Source organism: Schistocerca cancellata, chromosome 8, assembly GCF_023864275.1.
Source record: "Schistocerca cancellata isolate TAMUIC-IGC-003103 chromosome 8, iqSchCanc2.1, whole genome shotgun sequence".
NCBI lineage: Eukaryota > Metazoa > Arthropoda > Insecta > Orthoptera > Acrididae > Schistocerca > Schistocerca cancellata.
In genome coordinates, this window is record NC_064633.1 from 492,308,599 (window position 1) to 492,330,269 (window position 21,671).

The following is a 21,671-nucleotide window of genomic DNA, read 5'->3' on the forward strand; positions in this document are numbered from 1 at the left end:
AAATTAAAGTTCTTCATAAGTAACAGCTTGTCCCTCTTGCATAAGACTTCTCACCATATGACACACTTCAGCTTCTCTTTCCACCTATTTAATTTTCATATATTTATTTTTTTCTCTTGTGCCTAGTCACTGTGTTGCTGTATGCCATGAACAATACAGTCTGTTCTGTAGTTCTTCTATCTTTAAAAGACAAGCATTGTAAAATGATTCAGTTAAATCTGACACATACGTCCGAAGCTATATTTTCCTACTTTGGTCCTTGATTCATCAAAAAACAGTTATGGCACTTCTTGATCTGATCTGTTCGAAGTATAAATGGAAACCTTATACCATGTCGTCAAGCACAAGGATCGAAATTAATTCAAAACCCTAATCATTGGTTACATCGACGTAAATAACGTTGCTGTGACATTTTTTAAACATTTCATTATGAGCTTATCCATGATAGTAATAATAACACTAACAATAATAATAACATTGTTTTCTCTTCTCAAGAGTGATTGCCTTCGTCTGCTTACATCTTGTGGCTTGTAGAACAACACTCAGCAGTTAGCACAGTCTAACATATAGAGTCGTGACACCCACTGCTGTGAAAACTGTTACCATCCCACAGTTGGTGCGATGCTAGCGCCCCAATTGGCGAGAAAGCAGCCATAAAATTTAAGTTTGTTTTTAATCATTTTCCTTGTTAATTAGTGATACAGTTATTAAATTTTTGTGTTCCAAGTGTTACTAAGTATTCAAGAGACATAAATGATCATGAAATATATGTAAAAACAGCCAAATCTCCCTCATTCAGTGATTTAAGCTACAACTTAATGATGAAGAAATACTTTCGAATATGTCTATATTGCAGCTTACGCCACTGAAAACAAGAGAATATAAACACATATTTCATGCATGAGAAGAATATATTTCTTTTCTTACCTGTTCTTATTATGACAGGCACTTTCCTCTGATGCATAACAACTTATTAGGGAGCTTAATGTTACACACCGTCTAATACTTTACTTTACTTTCTAATACATAAATATTTTAGTAAATGTAATTACTTTTGTTTCAAAACTGAATGTGTTGAAGTTTCTTATTGTTTGTGGCTCAAATGCAACAACAATTGTGGAACTGGGTTCTCCTGCGTTGGGTAACAGTTTTATTGTGTTTATTCTTTTCTTATCATGTCTCGGTGGTTTTTCCTTCGGCTATAGTTGTGGTAGCTTATCTGCAAAGTTAAATAATGTAGGTATTGCATTCCATACACGTTATCTATCTTCTACACTCAGTGATTTGGCTGGAAGTGTGCCAAAGAAAACTTCACTTTCTGTGAAAGGTCAGGTCCTCTGCTGTTTATTAGCAGTTTTTTCCCTTACAGAACACGACATTCTCGAGCAAATATTTGTAGGATACAAGAAAATCGTAAACAAACTGTTCTGTAATGTAACAGTTCATACCTCCTAAGGTCGTTAGGAAACCTAAAAAAGACAAACAAGGTGTCTTATTCTTGTTGCTGCAATTTATTGCGCTACAGACGCTCCTGTTTGTAAAAATCATTCTTCGCACCAACATAACAATTAAAATTCGCTTTCGCTTTCACAAGATATCGTCTGACTCAACAGTATACCTTCCTGGCCGCTTGGGGCGCAGCAGTGACAGTGGGTAACAAAAATGAGACAGAGTGTTGCGACTGTTGAGTTAGACTGTGGTAGTTAGCGCTAGTGGTGATCTCATTAACCCACACTTATGCACTGGTACCTATGTTTTTATGTGATATTCAAGTGAATCTTATTGGACTCCTACATCATAATACTACCTGAATGTAAATTATGGTATTTCTCAATGTTACATAAACCTTTTTTGTTACCAAATGTATTCGCTTTAACTTTGGAGCAGATAGAGGTCCTCTTATTTTGTTGTATATTCCATGGAACTGAATTCTGTTCACAATGTCAGAAGCTATCATTTTTTCTGTTTCTGTCAAGCCTAAATTATTTTTAATATTCTGATGACCCACGTAAGTAGTCAAGTATTTGATTTTGTAGCTACCATCTTCAGTCTTGATCACTTCAGTGCCAGGAAATCAGACATTGTGAACTTCATTACATGTCATGTGACACTAATCTGAAGTATAATAAGATCCACATGTTTTATTTGCAAACTAATACCTTCTTCTAATCTATGTGTGTTTCTTTCAAGGCACATAAAATTACGATCCTGGTTAAAATGTTTACGACATAAACTAATGAAATATTTATAAAATATTTGCACCCTTCATTTTGGAGCAATACGCTCAACTTTTTTCAGTGTGCCAGTAATACATTTTTCTTCGAATTCTTGTTGTAATCTGAGCCTTTTCCGCACTCTGAACATCGGATATCAAGCCACTTATCAAGCAACTTAAGCCAGTCTGCTGTCTCACAGAATTTTCAGCTTTTCCCATAAGATATAGGACCTGTGGATCTGTAGTCGCACATCAGGAGCTAGACACAAGTCAGGGTGTTACAGATGGCTCCCCCCCCCCCCCCCCGTCGAGGGCAGAGGCACAGATAAAAAAACATCAAGAAAGGACGTGTGACAGCGTAACATCTCTGATTTTGTAAATGTGGATCGCTGCCCCGCGAGGCTGGGGAGTTAATGTGCTCTGCACGCTCGTAACGCTTACACCTGTTATGTGTATGTTCTTGCTAATAGATGGTGTGGAAATCGTACCACTACGTTGTGTCACTATTCCACTGTCACACCGCAGGTACATCACTTCCCACAGTGATAACACCGAATTTCCGCGTCGCGCAGCGATTTTGCTGGTTACACAAACGAGAATGCTGCCGTTACAAACGGTACAACCTCACCGTTTCTGCGGCAATGTCGACAACATCTCTCAACAAGCGGTCGTGAACTCCACCAACATCCTGTGTGAAAAATCGAAATTACCAGCCAAGGGCCGGCCGCTGTGGTCGAGCGGTTCTAGGCGCTTCAGAATGGAACCGCGCTGCTGTTACGATCACAGGTTCGAATCCTGCCTCGGGCATGGATGTGTGTGATGTCCTTAGGTTCGTTAGGTTCAAGTAGTTCTAAGTCTAGGAGACTGACGACCTCAGATGTTCAGTCCCATAGTGTTTAGAGCCATTTGAACCAGCCAAGGCTTGGCCAAACTACAGTGCCGAACGATATAGCGACAGTCCCTTCATTGTATGCCACATCTTTGGAACAAACTCGCATCGCCGCCGATGCCAATCAGCGTATTGTGCCACGACGAGTGTCGAATTTACCGAGTGACTTCACGATAAACATTCCAGATTTGACACCAAGTAAATCTATTCCTGGTATTTCAGACAAAAGTGCAGCAGAGATTCACAATAAACAATGGTCGCCCAAGTCCATAACAAATGTTAATCTAAGTGCCTTCGACTTATGCACAGGACAAAACATCGTGTGTTCCTATGGGTTATGACACTCGCATTAACGACCTGAACCATATGGACGCCTCCCACAATGCCGTTATGGTTGAAAAACAAAAGTCCACGCCACACCACTCTGTCGTTTTGTTGCATCATCAGTTTGCAACGGATCAAGGTTTACATCACCTTTCAGTGATGCATTCCGTTTTCCAAATCCTCTTCTGACTGTTGCGACTAAATGCGAGTTCCGCAAACTATGGCATCACTCATATCCCAACTGTGCTGGGCATCATAATAGACTCGCTTCCATTCCAGCACCGTGCTTCGCATTTGCATCACCTGCACCCAACACCAAAACCAACATGGGCTATAAGAACGCGTTTTTCACGACCTCATCTAGGCAAGGTCAGATACCGCTGCCTCCCAGTTTGAGAGAAGTCACACCCGTGTCAGCCACGTCGTGATGACTGCACATCCGCATGAACTCCATGAGACACACACAGTACTGCTGGATAATAAATGGACTATGCCTTCCTTCTTTATGGTGCTGGGACCTCATGGCCACTCTCAGATGCATTTTCTGCTGTCTCAGACATCTTACCCTGGAAAGGTCATACCTACTGCACACCTGCCTTCCAAACAGCCACTCGAGTTCTACCCATATCGCTGCATGAGGCCGACGCCACCCACACCAAGACTTGACCTGCTTCATTACATACCCCCTACATCGAGCTGCATTTTCTGCCCGTCTCATGCACCAATGCTCCCACGCCTCCCTCTGTACCACGCCCACCTTGCGATGGTGTCTTACAACCAAACCTACTATCCAAAACTACTGTTGTTCCATGCTGATTTTCCTGCGATGTGATTTGCCCTCAGCGAACCATCTTTGAGACAGTGTGGATCTTATTAGCGACTTGCTTTTGAACATTAAGGCTTCTCAGAAATACGAAACTGCCAAGAACTACTGATACAACGACTAACATGTACGCCTTAGCAGCAGCTACAACTCGTCATCAACAAGACTACTTTGGGCAACAGCAAGCTACCTTCCCGCTGGTGCTGCCTGAGAACTCTAATTGACCTAACGCTCCTGTCTGAGTACATGCTATTGACGCTTTAACACCTAAAACTGACAGAAAATATTTAAACAGCGATGTTGGCGCATCACGAGGCACCACCAGAGATTAAACTTCGACATGCTGATAGAATGCAGACACTATAACAACACTGATTTCTAATCAACAACCAATAGCGCTACAATACATTCGACGCCAGTACGCATGCACCAAAACCGATTTTGCACGGTCCTGGCCGAGCTGTCCCGACGTTCTGCACAACTGCAGACCGCCCGACGATGGCTGGAGCGACCCGACCCAGGCCGTGTGCCCCACTTCTACCATCTTGAACCCAATTGTGTATAAACAAAAGCCATGCCAACCAAATGCATCTTCTGTTTCCACAACAGACACACGACAATGTTACTGCTGGTTTCACACTAGATTTGGGCAGGACGCACAGCGTTGCAGACAATCCTGCAACTACCCATACTAGTACAGCAACCTGATGGAGACGCGCCTCTCCACATCAGAACAAAACAGCACCTACGCAGGGTTTCAATGGTCAGATGGTCAATACCTATTTGTCCATGACAGGCACCTGCCCACATACTTCCTCATTGATACTGGAGCCGATATGAGCACACTACCGCCTGATACACTGTCGCCGTCACAACTGCAACTCCATGTGGCCAGTGACACTGTAATCACAGTTGTTGTGACTGCACACATCACTCTCGACCTTGTCATAGGTTCGCAAATACTTGGACATTCCTAGTAAGAGAGACAGCTGAACCAGTCCTGGAAGCTGACTTCCTCCAACACAACCAACTACTGCTAGATTTAAACTGCGTCCTGCTATTACAATGGGATGGCCAGCAGTCGATCCATGTTGTGGTCAACGATACACTACCTGCCGGCACTGCAACATGCTCAGTCACACTGCCACTGCTCGATCCACTACTCGACCTGAAGCAACAATGTGAATATGTTTAAAGGCAACTGAGTACTCATCGTTGCATCATGACAACCAGGTCAGCTGCTCACCCATGAACAACTACAGAGACTAATCGTGGACGCCACAGCAGCACTAAATGCAAGTCAACAGTATCTCGATGACTTTCGTCATCTCGACCCGATCATTACCGTGGCGCCGTTACTACAGACACTACACAGGTTAGTGAAGCGCCATAACTCTACTTGGGTGCGCTCCTGAGACAATGCCATGTGACGTTAACAGTGACAACGAATCACGTTGCTCGTCGCTTCCTGGACTAACTCCACATTCCCCCATTAGACCACATACAATCTGTGCCACGTGGAACAAAGAACTATAATTGGCCCCTGTGCAGCGACTTCCACTACCCCAATGCCCTTACAATCCTTGACAGATACCCATGCCGAACTAGCACGATCTTTCCCACGTCTTGACCGGGAAAAAATTTTCAGCGTCACTGATTGCAAAACAGCGTATCTGCAAATTCCAGTGGCAGCTGAAAGCGTACCAAAAACTGTGATAATCACCCCATTCGGTCTCTTTGAGTTCCTCTACATGCCTCGTAGACTAAAAAGCGTTGCACAGACATAGAAAAGATTTATTGATAGCGTACTTTCAATTTACCTTTTTGTTAGGCATATCTAGATGACGTTATAATATTTTCGAGAAACGAGCAAGAGCACAACCTTCATGTCGTCCATGACAAGCTGGCCTCTCGTGGGCTCTTGATAAACGATGAAAAGTGTCATATTCGACAACCTTTGTTGGACACCAGATCGATGCATATCCTAGATGATTAGCAGATTTAGAGCCACCAATGTAAAAAACAATGGCATCCTGAAACTCCCATTCCCACAAGAAGATCCATCCGAATCCCTGGCTGAGGAACTAAGGAGGCGCGGAGGGGGGATGGGCCAAGAGAGAACATGTGGAAGAGGACAAGCAGGGGAGATGGAAGTTACGGTGGAGAGAAGTGAGGCGGAACCCAACCAGTAAACCCATCCGAGAGCAAGCAGCTGGCATGTGATGGCCCAAAGCTGGAAAAAGAATAGAATAGGAGGGGGGAGCAGGGGAAGATCAGATAGTGATGGTATATGAAACTAGCAGGTGGCAGCACCAAATTGAAAGGGGAAGGACCCCAGCACCAACCAGAAGACTATCGACAGGGCTAGGGTGAAAATTACCAGTGACTAAACAGAGGCCACAATGGTGAACCAGGCCCGAGAGGAGCAATGTGGAAGGGGTGGCTGACCCATAAACTTGACAGCCATAGTCCAGACAGGACAGAATTAATGCCCGGTGAAGGCAGAGAAGGGTCAAATGATCTGCAACCCGAGACGTGTGTGTAAGGAAGCCAAGGCCGTTGAGTTTACACAAACAGCCAACCTTCAAATGACAGATAAGGAGCAATCAAGTAAGCTTGCCAAAAAGAAAACCCAAGAAATGGAACTGGGGAACCATGGTCAGGTGTTTGCCATTGAGGTAGAGCTGTGGATCAGGATGGATTGTAGTAGTACAGCAACGAATGTACCACCCTCTACTTACGGGGAGAGATCTGAAAACCGTGTGTGTACGTGTCCACGCGGAATCGCACCAGATAGCACACTGGAGCTGCTGCTCCGCACAGGCCAATGAGTGGAAGGTATCCCAAATACAGAAATCACCCCTATACAGAACTAGTGTGACCAACGATCCGGCAGAGTCCACAAGTCCATTAATAGCGATTAGAAAAAGGACACTTAATACTGATCCCTGTAGAACACCATTCTCCTGAGTCTGCAGAGAGCTGAGAACAGTGCCAATCCAAACTCAGAACAACCAGTGGGACAGGAACTGGTGAATAAAAATCAGTAGGGGGCCCCACAGACCTCATCCATTGAGCATAAAGGTGGATGTGATGGTGCCAAGTTGTGTCACAGGCTTTACGAAGATTGAAGAAAACTGCAACAAGATAATAAAATGGCAGCACTGAAAAAAGGCCTGACGAACTGTGGTTTCTAAAGGAAGCAGATTATCAATCCGAGATCAGCGCTCCCGAAAGCCACACTGATAGAGAGATGATAGATCCCAAGAGTCAAGGACCCAACTGAGCCGAAGCACCACCATCCATTCGAATAACTTAAACGGAAAACTGTTCAGGCTGATGGACTCTTTAACTATCAAGGGACAACAGACCCTTGCCAGACTTAAGGATGGGAACCACAAAACTGTCTCTCCACAGTGAGGGGAAAATGCCTTTGAGCCAAATATAGTTAAACGCCTGAAGGAAATATTGATCTTGCAGAGAATTGAGGTGTGGAAGCAATTGGTTATGGATGGAACCAGGGCCAGGAGCTGATCATGGGAAGAAGAGAGTGCCAGACAAAACTCCCATTCAGTAAAAGGTTCATTGTAACATTCAACCCGACAAGGGGTAAAACATAAGCAGGAAGCTCCAGCCCATTGCTTCCAGAGGAGGAAGGCCGTACAATAGGAGGCTGACACCAATGCTGTTGTAAAATGGTTCATTAGGTGTTCTGCGAAAACTGATGGATCTGTACACAAAGGCCACCTGGAAGGGCAAGGTCCGGAATGGATGACTGCCGCTGACAACCATGGAGTGTACACAGTGTAGCCCACACCGGTGATGAAGGGATAGAAGAACCCAAAGAGGAGACAAAGCTTTCCCAACATGTCCATTTGCTCTGTTTGATTAAGCAACAGGCTTTGGTGCAAAGACATTTAAAGGTAATTAAGACCGCAGAGGCCATGTGCTGCTTAATATGCTACAAGGCACAGCTACGATCACAAATGGTAGCAGCAGCAGCAGCAATAGCTGTACTCTGTCATGGAACTGGAAAGGCAAATGTGGCCCGTCAAATGGGGAATGGCAATGCTGGCAGCAGACATTATCTTACTGGACAGATCAAGTACTCCATCAATGGGTCATTCCACATCAAGGGGACTAGGGGTCCCCAACTCAACTGTCTCCAAATCTAATTAAATTTTGTGTGAAGATTCTATGTGGTCTTTGATGTTTGTGTACCAAATTTCAGTCCAGTATCTTCAGTGGTTGAATGTTTAGGGGCTTTTCAATAGAGGCTACTCATCTTTGCAATAAATACAAAGGTGTAAATGTGCCAAGTTTGCTAGGCTTTGCTTTAATAGATATAGATACATTTTTATGCTGAATCACACCATGGCAAAAATTAAGGATTTACCAACATCTAAGTATAGATACAAGCCTCAAAAGTAGCTAAAAAATTTGTTGCACCATTCTGAGAGACGAGATGTGACCAACAACTGCTACTTTACATACGAACCAATCACACCACAACTTCAGAGGGTTATTCCTACCTGTGATGTCTATAAATGGATCAAATTTAATTAACATTAGATGCCTCGATGAAAAGATACGCATCTGCAAACTTGGCCAAAATTTTCTAGGTGCACATTTTAGAGTATTTTTGGGGCGCAATATCTCAACTGTGTATTGTTCAATCTTTTTTTCCTGCTACAGCTGGAAAGAGAGTGCTTTAAGCTTCCAAAGCTATATTGTTTAATATCTGGATCTTGCATATTGATGAGTATGAATAGGTTTCGAAAGGTATTATTTTAGCACATCGAGAAGATTGAAAAGTGAAACACTTTGCTCATTAAGTCTCATAATCAATCTTTTTATTCCAGTATATAAATCAGTTTCAAACATCAATTTAACACATGCCATAAAAACAAGTATAATACACAACAAAGAAAATTTGCAAAACAAAAATACTAATGAGTCAGTTCCATTTTTGGTTTAACAGTTCTACAATTTTGTCAAGGGCAAATTGTGGACAACCGTATTGTCATCCTGATCCTGATGGTGCTTCTTAAATCATGAAAATATGTTGCTCAGAATCCAGCAATTGTCATTAGCAGTTGGCCAGTCGAAGGAATAAGCAGAACTGTGTGAGTGCATAAAGCTGATGAGGACATCTTTATTGTTCATGTGGAACTTCACTTGTTTCCAAACCACCATAAATTGGCATACATACCTGCAACATATTGTCCTGGTTGTAAACTTGCAATTGAGATTGCTGGAATTTCTTCATCTGCTTCAAAGGCATGAACTGTGAATTCTGTAGCATCATTTGAACCTCTAATTGCTCTGAGCTGATTACAATTAACTGGCTTAAATTGATTTTCTCTTGTTCCAGATATTGCATGTCCCATGGCAAACCTTGTTTCTTGATCAGGCAGATTTTTTTCGGTCTCTTCGTTTGGTGCATAAAAAAACTTAATGACTGGAATACCATCATCAGAGAATTTGAACAAATTGTATGGAGTCAATATTTGGTTATCTAAGGGTCTCTGTAGACTAGTACAGGCTGCTAGCCTTTTTGCTGTTCCTCCAATGCCATCACAAGCCGATTTACCATGGCTTGTTCCAAAAGAATTCCACTCGGCAGCGAGGCCAAAATCACTTTCATGCAGACATAAATTGATGAAATTTTTGAAATTCTTATACTGAACAGCTGAAACATCACTAAAGTAATAAATGTTCTTAATGTTTTTCAAGCTTTGTCTTTAAATAAGATATAAACGTTATTTGAAAGACATGAACAGCAATGTTATCATGACGGAGACAGTTGCTGATCATACAAGTGCTAATACTCTTGATATTCTTCGCCACCAAACTAGACAACAAATGGATGCAATGTGGCCTGACTATTCTCCAAATGAAATCTTTGCAGAGTATCCGGAATAACAAATGAATAATTCTCAGCAAAATCCATCAATATAATTAATTCATTTTCGTCAAGATTTCTTTTTAGCTGCTTAAGGTGCATTTTGGCACAAAGTGGTGGCTTCTTAAATTGTTGAGTTTCAAAATCAGTGCCTCCATGAGATCTTTAACAGTTCCTGGCATGTCTCTACTGCGTGTCAGTATGGACCCATTGCTTGTATTCCGTTGTTTCTTTAAGTCATAGTCTTTAAAAGAATCTTCAAGAAAAGCCTCTAGTTGCATTTTTCCTGGCCATTCCTCACAATGTTGCTGCATACAATCTTTTGATTCCAAACTGCATACAGTTTTTTTTCATCAAATTCTTGCAGTAATCTAGGCTGGATGTTGCTGAAGCCAACATTAGACATTTCAAGGAACTGTACATACACATACTGAATGTTATCCAAAAGACTTTTAGTACACCATTTCGGCCAGAGCTCACACAATTTTGAGAAGCTCAGTTGATTTCCATATTGCTTACAATAAGCAATGAACATTTCTTTCAGGTTACAAGGGAGCAGGTGTTTATGCTTGTGAATCTTTTCCCCATTTATTCTCACTGAAACACAATCCTTTCTGCCAGGGCATAAAAAAAGTGAGGACATTTTATTTTACTTCAAGACTGAGCTTTACCCCTTTTTGGTTCACAGATGCTGCCAAAATCCCGTCTTCCATCTTAAGTTTCCTAGCCTTCTTCATCGTTTTACTTGAAACAGCAAATTCTTTAGCCATTTTTTCAATAGACCAGCTATTTGGCCAGGGTCAAACTTTGAAATTTACAGCAACTGCTTGACGTCTGAAGTTTAATCTTAAGTTCTGCAATTAAGATGTCCATATCTTTACATTTTTGGCATTCTTCCATTTGTATTTGAGCAATATCTGCTTGGCTCACACCCACAGCTGTGGCAATTACCTTTAGCTTTCAGAACTTTGCACTTTATGTATACCATTGAATCCACTGACTCTCCAAGCGATGATAATGAAGTATTAGCAGTAAAGCAAGCATCAAAACATCTATGTTTTCAGTGGATGGTGATTCTTGCTTATCCTGGTGGGATGATTCTTTTTGGACCACTTTATGCCTACATTTGGCACAAATTTTCAGACCACATTCAAAAACATCATTACTCGGTAACTTCAACATATGAGACATTGCAATGGCTATTGATGTTAAATCCTTCATGATTACACACTTTTCTTTACCAATGGGTTGCAGCAAGTCTTCTGCAGGAATTGAAACTTTGTCATCAACAAGCCATTATGGTATGGACAAATTTGGGTATCTCCAGTAAAATCAAGCCCAGACCTACATCGTAGACGCTCCTCGTCCACTGGAGACATTTCCTTAACTGATTGTAGTTGCCTTTTTCCATAATAGAATGATGCTGACTTACGACAATCAACTCCATCTGATCCACCAAAGAAGCAGGATGCAAGGGTCCCTTGGTTAACTTTATACAACAGTTTACTAACCTATAACAAGCAATTCCAAAAGCTCCTGAATATCCTGATTTGAAGCATATCAGATTCAGACTTGTTTTTGTATCAAATATACAAATAAGCATATCAAAACATATTGTTTTAGTGCATACCTTCAGCTACAACAATGAGTATTGATTATTCAAACACTCAGTACTCAACACTAAGAATGTACAATGTAAACACCAAAGATTACACCACACAGAAGACTGACACTGTGAAAACAACCAACAATAAAAGCAACAACAAAGTGGTGATTCAGCAATCTATCACTGCTGCAAGGATAGAGCCTTAACAAACTATTGCTGCTTGTTATGCCGATGGAAACTGAGTGACAATGCATATACGCACCACCACACACTGTAGAGTTAAAACGTTTTAAAGCAACATAGTGGTCCATTATGATATTCTAGATTTTGTAATCTTATGAGCATTTTCTAAGGTTTTATTATATTTATATTCTATACTGTAAAATAATGTAAAAATACTTCCCATTAGCACAGTTACATTCCTTAAACCAAAGGCAAATCTTATACTATTAAAAGACACTACAATTCCAATTTTTTTGATTTACTACTTCAAACTGTGTTAATTTTTTGTATTTATTGATAATCCATTTTTCCACTTTTGACATACGAGGGTTGCCCAGTAAATATTGCCCCATATTTTTTTTCTCCGAAATAAAAAATATTAGAAATGTGACACTTTAGGTGCGAGTTATTTGAAGTTTCCCGCGTGTGTACGCAAAGTTTCAATTTCCTCCGACAGAGAGCGGTGGTGTAGGAATGTTCTAAAATGGCGTCTGCAGGTGACATCCGTCATAAACAACGTGCAGTGATTGAATTTCTCGTAGCAGAGGAAGAAACCGTGGGCAATATTCATAAACGCTTGTGCAAAGTCTACGGAACATCTGCAGTCGATAGGAGTACTGTTGGTCGCTGGGCACAGAGGGTGAAAGCATCAGAGGGCGGTGCTGCGGAGCTCCGAGATTTGCCGCGGTCGGGAAGGCCTCCCACGGCTGTCACGCCTGACATGTTGCAGCGGGCTGATGTTCTCATTCGACGGGATCGACGCATTACGACTCGACAATTGGCACTGGAGTTGTCAGTAAGCAAAGGAAGTGTGGATGTGATTATCAATCAGCTTGGATACTCAAAAGTGTGTGCATGATAACGCTCGTCCTCACACAAGTTTGAGGACTTGTGAACACATCGCGAAACTGGGTTGGATAGTGTTACCCCATCCACCCTACAGCCCCGATTTGGCTCCTTCAGACTTTCACTTGTTTGGGCCAATGAAGAATTTCATTCGTGGAAGACGTTTTGCCGATGACGAAGAAGTGATTCACGAAGTGACAACCTGGCTCCGTAGGCAGAGTACAGATTTTTACCGGCAGGGAATACACGCTCTTGTGTCTCGCTGGAAAAAGGCCATCGAACTTGAAGGAGATTATGTGGAAAAATAAAGCAAGTAGACAAAACATCAGTCTTTCACATATGTATATTTGATTGTTGTGGAATAAATACTTCTGGAGAAAAAAAAGCAACATAGTGGTCCATTATGATATTCTAGATTTTGTAATCTTATGAGCATTTTCTAAGGTTTTATTATATTTATATTCTACACTGTAAAATAATGTAAAAATACTTCCCATTAGCACAGTTACATTCCTTAAACCAAAGGCAAATCTTATACTATTAAAAGACACTACAATTCCAGTTTTTTTAATTTACTACTTCAAACTGTGTTAATTTTTTGTATTTATTGATAATCCATTTTTCCACTTTTGACATATATTCTTACTCATCAATATGCAAGCTCCAGAAATTATACAATATAGCTTTGAAAATTTGAAGCATGCTTTTTTCACCTGTAGCAAGAAAAAGAGGAATGAACAAGACAGTTGAGATATTGTCCCCAAAAAATTTGCATACAGAAAATTTTGGCCAACTTTGCAGATGTGTATCTTTTCATCTAGGCATCCAATGTTAATTAAATTTCATCGACATATAGATATCGTAGATAGGATTAACCCTATGAAGTTTTGATGCGATTGGTTCACATGAAAAGTAGCAGTGGTCAGTCAAACCTTGTCTCTCAGAAGAGCGTGACAAATTTTTTACCCAGTTTAAAGGCTTTTATTTATATTTGATGATGATGACCCATACTCCAAGGAGCACAGGGGGACGATGCAGGAGACCTGCACTGCTGACTAGGCAAGGTCCTAGCAGAGGTGGTTTGCCATTGCCTTCCTCTGACTGTAATGAGGATGGATGATGATGAAGATGATATGACGACACCCAGTCATCTCGAAGCAGGGGAAATCCCTGAACGAGCTGGGAATCGAACCCAGGGCCCCGTGCGCAGGAAGCAAGAACACTACCACAATACCACGAGCTGCAGACTTATCTTTAGTGTGGCTTTAGGTGTGGCTAAACCCCTAATCTTTGGCATAGTGTGATTCAGCATAAACAGTAGTCTACATGTACTAGAGCAAATGACCAAATGTCTGCTAGAACTTTTAAAAAAGCCTAGCAAACTTCACACATTTGCATTTTCAGATGTGATGTGAAGGTGAGTAGCCTCTCTTTAAAAGCCTCTAAAAATTCAACCACTGAGGATACAGGACTGAAATTTGATATTTAAGCATTAAAGACCATATAGAACCTACACCAAATTTCATTAGATTTGGAGAGAGTCGAGTGAGGGGACTTTTTAATATTGGTCCCTTTTAAATGGAATGACCCCAGTGCAACCTGACAAAAAAGGTGGAAACATGACCTGGAAGGTATATAGAGGCCAATCAGTATGACGGCGATCCCAGTGGGGTAACCTGGTCATGGGGAGGTGGGAAGGAAACAAGAGAATCAACAGGAAGTGGTTACTAACACAGAGGTCCTCATTTGGAAACCAGTGTAAGGAAGGTAGAAGGGGAGGGGAAGAGAACGAAATATCAATGGCAGAGAAAGTTCCATATGCAGCACTAAAATAAGTAGGGGAGAATCATCATTAAGAAAACACAGATCGTGATCCACGATCCACAAGAAATTGGTCACTGAGGAGCCCCTGACTAGAAGCACTGCCCCAGAAAGGGTGATGGGCATTAAAATCCCAAAGGAGGAGGAAGGGAGGCGAGAGATGCTGAAGAGGGCAGTTAGGGCAGCAGTTGTAGGTGGCCTGTCAGCAGGGAGATAAGAGATTGCACAGTCCAATTGATCCCAAATGGCAACCGCTTCCAATGTGGTATGAAGGAGGATTCATGTACTGACAATATCTGCACAGGCCAACATGCATACGCCACTGGAAGCCCTCAAAGGGCTGACCTGGTTCCGCTAACAGAAAGCACGATACCCATGAAGGGACGATGAGTGAGCATCAGTAAAGTGAGATTCGTGGAGAACACAAACTACCCAGTGAAAGGCAATAAGGGACTACAAATCAGGGAAGTGATAGCAGTTGCTACTACAGTTCCATTGAATAATCACAGAGTGGGTATCTTAATGGGTGGTGAACAGGTTGGAGCCACCAGGACACCACCCATCACCAAGGACGATGGGGTGACATCCTTAAATAAGATGTCAGACTCTTGTTGCGAAGGAGGAGATGGCACCTTAAAGGGCCATCACAGTGGCCTTGTCTTGGGACTTACGTTTCTTCTTCTTCTTCTTCTTCTTCTTCTTCCTCTCTTTTGGAGGTTGAGGAGGGCAGGGCATGGAGAGAGAGCAGGCTTCTGCAAGATCAAGACACTTCTTCAGCCAGCGAGAGGGAAAGGGAATCGCAGGGAAGGGTGATAGGAGAGGGGGACAGGACTGGCGTAAGGAAGAGGTAGGAAGGCGAATGGATGTAACACAGGCAAAAGTAGAAGACATCGACAATGGATGGAATGTATCATATTTTTGACAAGCCTCAGTATAAAACAAACGATCCAGAGACGTATTCTTGTATTTTCTTTTCTTTCTTGGAAGCTGGGAAATCTGGTGAGTGTGCAGAGTGGCAGTCATGACAATTTGCACACACAGGTGGCGGAATACAGGAGCTCCACTCATGGAGTCGGTGTCCACAGTCAACACTCAGAGGGTCCATCGTACAGCGGGAAGACATGTGTCCAAAATGCATGCACCGAAAGCACCTCATGGATGGCAGGATGTACGGCTTCACTTCACATTAGTAACACACAAGCTGGACCTTCTCTAGGACTTTATCTCCCTCAAAGGCCAGAATAAAGGTACCAGTATCGGCGTGTGTCTTTACTACCCTTCTGCGCATGGTCAAAAAATTGAACGTGCGTCACTCCAGATTAGCCTGGAGTTCCTCATTAAGTTGAAGGATAAGGTCCCTATGAAAAATCACTCCTTGGACCATATTCAGAGACTAGCACGGTGTAATAGATACTGCGATATCGGCAAGATGATAACGAGCATGAAGAGCCACAGACTGGACGGCATAAGAAGCTCTGATCAACAGGGAACCCGATAGCTTCTTAGTGAGAGACTACTTCGCCAAACTTATCCTCAATATTCTTCACAAAAAACAATGGCTTTGTGGTGGTAAATGTGTCCCCACTCAACCTAGTACAGACCGTGCAGTGGGAAAAGTGTTTCACCCCAAGCCGGCAAGTCTGGCCCACATCCCAGGGCGTAGCCAGGGAAGGGAAGGCTGCAGGGTCATAAGAAGCAGCATTCAATGACCTGTTACCACTTTAACAGATGGCCATTTGAGAATTGAGAGATTTTTGTGGTTTGATACACTTCACACAAACAGCATCTGCCCTAATACCACCCGCTCTGATCAGGGGCTCTCTCCATGGGTGCCATCGAGCGACAGAAAGGGCCATTTGGCAAGGCGGCCGTTGCTGGAAGTTCCCATGCTCCAAAATGACAAGCAACCACTCCTAGGCATACAGGTAGAGGCAACAGCTCAGTTCTCAGAAGTGTGAACCCTGTGTTTTAAGAGAACTCAGCCTGATGAGTTAACAGCCTCACCAAACAGACTGACTACATATGCTGGTGACCTAGTGAGATGGAGGGGGCTACAGTGGGGAAGGAGGGGGGAGAGGGCAGAAGAATCCATGCTGCAGATGCTAGAGAGAGTTCTTCCCCAAATAGCTCACACTAAATACAGAAAATTTAGAAGTGGAGGTCAAACACCAAGGTGGGGCCAAAAATGTCAAACAGAATGAAAGAGAACAGGCAACAAGAACAAAACTGTAAGGAATGTGCGAAACCAGGTGGTTAGCCGGGTCAACTTAATTAAGAACACTGAGAGGAGAGGAGGTGGGAGTGGGCAAAGGGTGAGGATGGGGGAGGGAGGGGCACAGGGAAGGAAATGCAGCACGGGAAGAAAGAATGGGCAGCAATAGCTCAAGGCCCCAAGGGTGCCATGCACGAACTCACAAAAGAACCGCGACCCACTTGGGTGGGGGGGTAATATGTGGGGGTGGGTCTAGAGATAGAATGTAGCCTTCCTCACCCTCTCCCCCAATCACCACTTCCAACAGATTTGTTATGGAGGATACCATTCTGCTCGATGAAAGGAGGCAGAAGTCCTCAGTGTAGCTGTAGAAGGATTAGTGGGGGACAATCTTTTTGCCAGAAGTGAAATGCTTGGGAGGCCATCGGGACCTATTACTGAGGATGGAAAATGTGTACACACTTTAGCTACATTTAGTGCATTGAATATTACGCAAGTCAAATTTTTTGTTACCAGTACAGGATGTATGGATCTTGATTTCTTTTCTGAGACTGGAAGTACATTAATCATTTGGAGGTTGTGTGCTTGTGTTTTGCACTACTTCTTAAAGACCTGGCAAGTCAGCAAGTTACAGTTCATGCAAAGTGGTTTCAGCACTCTCTCAAAATGACCAGCCACAATCTCCACAGATTGGTTGTTTATATATTGAGACAACATGTAGTCAAAGTGCAAGCCTTTGAAACATCACAGTTTTATGTTACATTCTCAGACCATTATTTTCATTTTATTTGGAAAAAGGCATGCCTTTACAGGCCAGAATAAATGCTCCAGTGTTTATCCTATTATCTTTCAGGACTCATTGGACATGGTACATAAAATGAACTTCCTGTTTTTCTCAACTGGTTTCTGTCTCATCAACTTGGAGTGCAAGGATGCAGAGAAAAATTATACCTTGCATTGTGTTGAAGTTCTTACATGGTGTGACTGTTACCTAGATAATGACAAGCAGACTTCACATGAAATGGCACTCTTCGATTTTCTTCATCTCATATAATTCAAAAGTCACTGTCCAGACACGAGTTTCCGTAAGTAGTACGACTGTTGTCTCCCAGCCCCCCATCCCCCAACTTAAAAAGTAAAATCACCTCTGAAGAATAGAAGATTTCCAAGGTCTGTTAAGTAGAACACACTCGTTACTTAGTTGTTGGTAGGTCACATTGTAGAATAGTGGTCTTATAATTGTAAAGCCAGTGGTTTCACTCTTGCTAGTAACCTTATTTAAATCCCATCTTTACTAGCAAAAAAGAATGTTCATTAAAAAATAATCATGTAGCCTACTTAGAAATAATTATTTTTTAAACATGTTTGACATTTTGCATTTCAGCATCATATTTTAATTTATTTCTAATACTGGAATTTTTATGCCAGTAGTAATTAAAACCAAAAAGGTATTTTTATTAAAATTATGATTCACTATGAGTTTATTAACATTTATATTTGTTAATATTTCTATTTATTATAAATATCAAATTTAAATAGAAGTACAAAAATGATACTACTAGCAACATTTAAACCAGCTATTTTATGATCACAAGACATGCACTCGGCCACCTACAGTTATGTTAAAAAGGTTACAAACGACATACTTAAGAACACTTTGAAATCTTCTGACCTTTCAAGATGACTTTTTGACCTTTTTTTAATTGTTATTTTAAGAATTACGCTCTTTGATAAGTACGAAGAAAATCAAAGATGGCCAGCCCATAAGGGCCCCTTGTGAAATGTAAACATACAACTTGCACCCATGAAACAGAAATTAACTATGTTAACTCTATTGACTTGTTAACCATTGTTAAAATCTGCCATTAAACCTATCTACGAAAAACGTAATTAGCTAATTATGTCCACAGTTAGTAAAACACACACACACACACACACACACACACACACACACACACACACACACACACAAAAATTACACTTAACATACCATCCCTGTCAACTGAAGTTAGAACCACATAATCCAATCCCCATGATGCAATAGCTGTAGCAGTATGTAATGGTTCATTTGGATCTGGTGGTGGAGGTGTTCTTGATGTTTTCACTGAGCAAAATCTACAGCCTCGTGTGCAGGTATCACCCAACAACTGTAAACAAATACATTTATACCATATGAGAAATATTTACACTTCCTTAGATTTCAGTTTAAAAAATTTCAGATTAGTAACTTATAGTTTCAATATAATGCGCAAATATTAATTTTCAAGCTGGTATCCTCCACAAATAAATATGAATTGACAGAAACCAGACAGACAGACAGACAGACACACACACACACACACACACACACACACACACACACACACACACACACACACACACACACACACACTTCTACTGTTGTTTGGTCATACCAAAGTATGTTCAGTAAACCATGGCAAAAAGTACATTCTCAAGAACTGTAAACATTGAAGTTGGTAGGTTTCTGTCTTGGGCAGTGTTGTTAGCATTCCTCGGTGTTGTAAAAAGGCAAAGTGACCGAGTATTAGAATTTTATATGCAAGAAAGCATCAGTAGTCTTTAAAGCATACAAGAAATACTGGCAAACAATGTGTGAGGTGAACAGCAAAATTAGCATGAATAGTTAAGCCAGTAATAGTACTGTCCATGAAAAGCAAGGGTCTGCAATGGAATGTCAGCAGGTGTAAATCTAAAACTGGTATTCAATCCAAAGCGAAGTGAAAGGTTCATTTCTTCAAACCTACTTGCATCTCTCTGAAAGAGTAATTTAACACCCCATCAATTTGGAACTCGAGTTTTCTACAGAAACATTACGTGTTTTAGTTAAAATGCTGTATCACAAGGAAGAATGGGGTAGACGAATTGATAAAAACAACCATCAACCATGGCTTGGCAGCCACAGCATCATTTTAAAGCAAATATACAGTAAAATTACCATTATTGTCGCTGTAGCGGTTCCATGTGTACCACCTCCCCAGCATTCCCCTATGTTGGGACATCTTGCTTCTTCACATACTGTATGTAAATTCAGTTGACGTAATTGGTCTTTTATCTTACTGAAATTTTTGCCGGTTGGAATGTTCGTTTTCAACCATGGTGGCAATCTTAATCGTTCAGATTCACCTTTCTCGCGTTTCAATTTTCCATCGTAATTGCTCCAGTCCCTCTCAGGTTCTTGCAAAAATTCTTCTAACCCAGGGCCACTGGCAAGTTTCTTCTTAATTTTTTCCGGCAACGTATACTTCGTCCGATGACCCTACAAATTAAAGCCATCAGTCACAACCGTAAACACATCACAATGGTACAAACAAACAGAGTAAATAGCAGCAATACTTCGAACGAAGAACGACTCCCAAATAGGCAGTACTTCCGTGACTGAACGAGCCCATTTAACCTCATTGCTTCTGAATTTACATTAAACGAGGTGACACTTTTCAGTAAGCATTAACAGATCTGTTTGCAACATACACTAATTTGTATAGCTCTAGACTGCACTAGCAGACATCACGCTCAACTACGGAATTTCCTCACAACACTTCAAAGTTCAAAGATAGTCATTCCACATATACGACAATAAAGCCGCCTTCCCAAAGGCATCGAACACTTGCACGTAGGGCAGACTCGTTCTAGCTCCTGACGTGCAACTACGCCTTCAGACGCACGAAGTCAGCCGAGTTTAGGGGAGAAATACGAATTTCACTGATTTTTGTTTGGTGCACCACATGAAGTCAACTTGATCCTTAGAACCGACAGGTATACTGTACTGCCAGTGAAAGCATTTATTAACACACTGAAATTAAACGCATTTGAAAAAAAAAGTTTTCACTCTAGATGTTATATCACGTTCTTGTTCTCTGCTTGAGACGGGTTTATTTATTTACTTATTTTATTGCGAGTTCTGTTGATCCTGACAGCAATGGAGTTGCAAGAATACGGAACGAGTCAGTGTTTTTACACTGTTAGCAATATAGCAGCACACAATATGGTTAATTCATGACAAGACTCATGGTAACGACATGGAACACTACTAGAAATAAAAACGTATTACATACATTAGAATTAATACTTATGTGTACACATTCAAATTAACAAATCAAAGTAACTCTTCAAGCTTTCCCGGCGAATGTGCTGTAAATAGTCTTCACTGGGCAAGCGCGGAGAGCCGATTTGCGATTTTCGGCAGAGGAAGTTTGAATATGGTAAATCATTGCGCATGCACGATTTACGCTGCTGCGCATTCTTCGCGCGCGTGTCCGAGAAACGGGGCGTGAGTCGTACTTAGCCACCAACAAGGTTGAACAACCTGAAGATGTCAGACAGTTACTCTGAGGAAATATTGTGGAATTTGCACAACATGATCCGGTGACAAACCCATGAAGACTATTTACAATATCAAAGTATATTGAGCAACAATATAACACTACAGCAACAAATAGTTTACATTTATGCTCACATTGAATGGCTAACTCAGTTGTATAATAGAAACCTGTCCCTATGCACTAAAAAATTCACTAATTGAATAGAATGACTTTGTAGTAGGTATTCCTTCAGTTTCATCTCGAACTTTGTTGTTTCAGATGCAAGACTTTTGATGCCTGTATAATTTACTCGTTTCTGTACAAGGATATAGGTCGTCTGGTTGTTATAGAAGTCCTAATTTGACCTTGTGTTGTGACTATGATGTTCACTAGTGGTGTTGAAGAGGGAGTCGTTTTTATTAATGAAACATACAAGGGAGTATATGTTGAGATACATTGTAAATACCTGTAGTTGCCTAAACAGATTCC

At 41.5% G+C, this 21,671-nt stretch overlaps 1 protein-coding gene across 2 annotated transcripts in view; it reads right to left on the bottom strand.

The window, feature by feature from the left end:
* LOC126094590 (lipoyl synthase, mitochondrial) overlaps positions 1–20,428 on the bottom strand; it is a 133,562-nt gene extending 113,134 nt beyond the window's left edge. The window contains exons 1-3 of one of the 2 annotated variants that reach the window (XM_049909057.1): positions 20,218–20,428; positions 19,820–20,140; positions 18,854–19,010 (exon numbers count right to left, since the gene is read on the bottom strand). In XM_049909057.1, coding sequence (XP_049765014.1) covers positions 18,854–19,010; positions 19,820–20,140; positions 20,218–20,283 — 544 coding nt within the window. In that variant the 5' untranslated portion in view covers positions 20,284–20,428. The remainder of the gene's footprint in view (positions 1–18,853; positions 19,011–19,819; positions 20,141–20,217) is intronic. The other variant, XM_049909058.1, reaches the window with a different exon arrangement.
* Between the last annotated feature and the right edge of the window lie 1,243 nt (positions 20,429–21,671).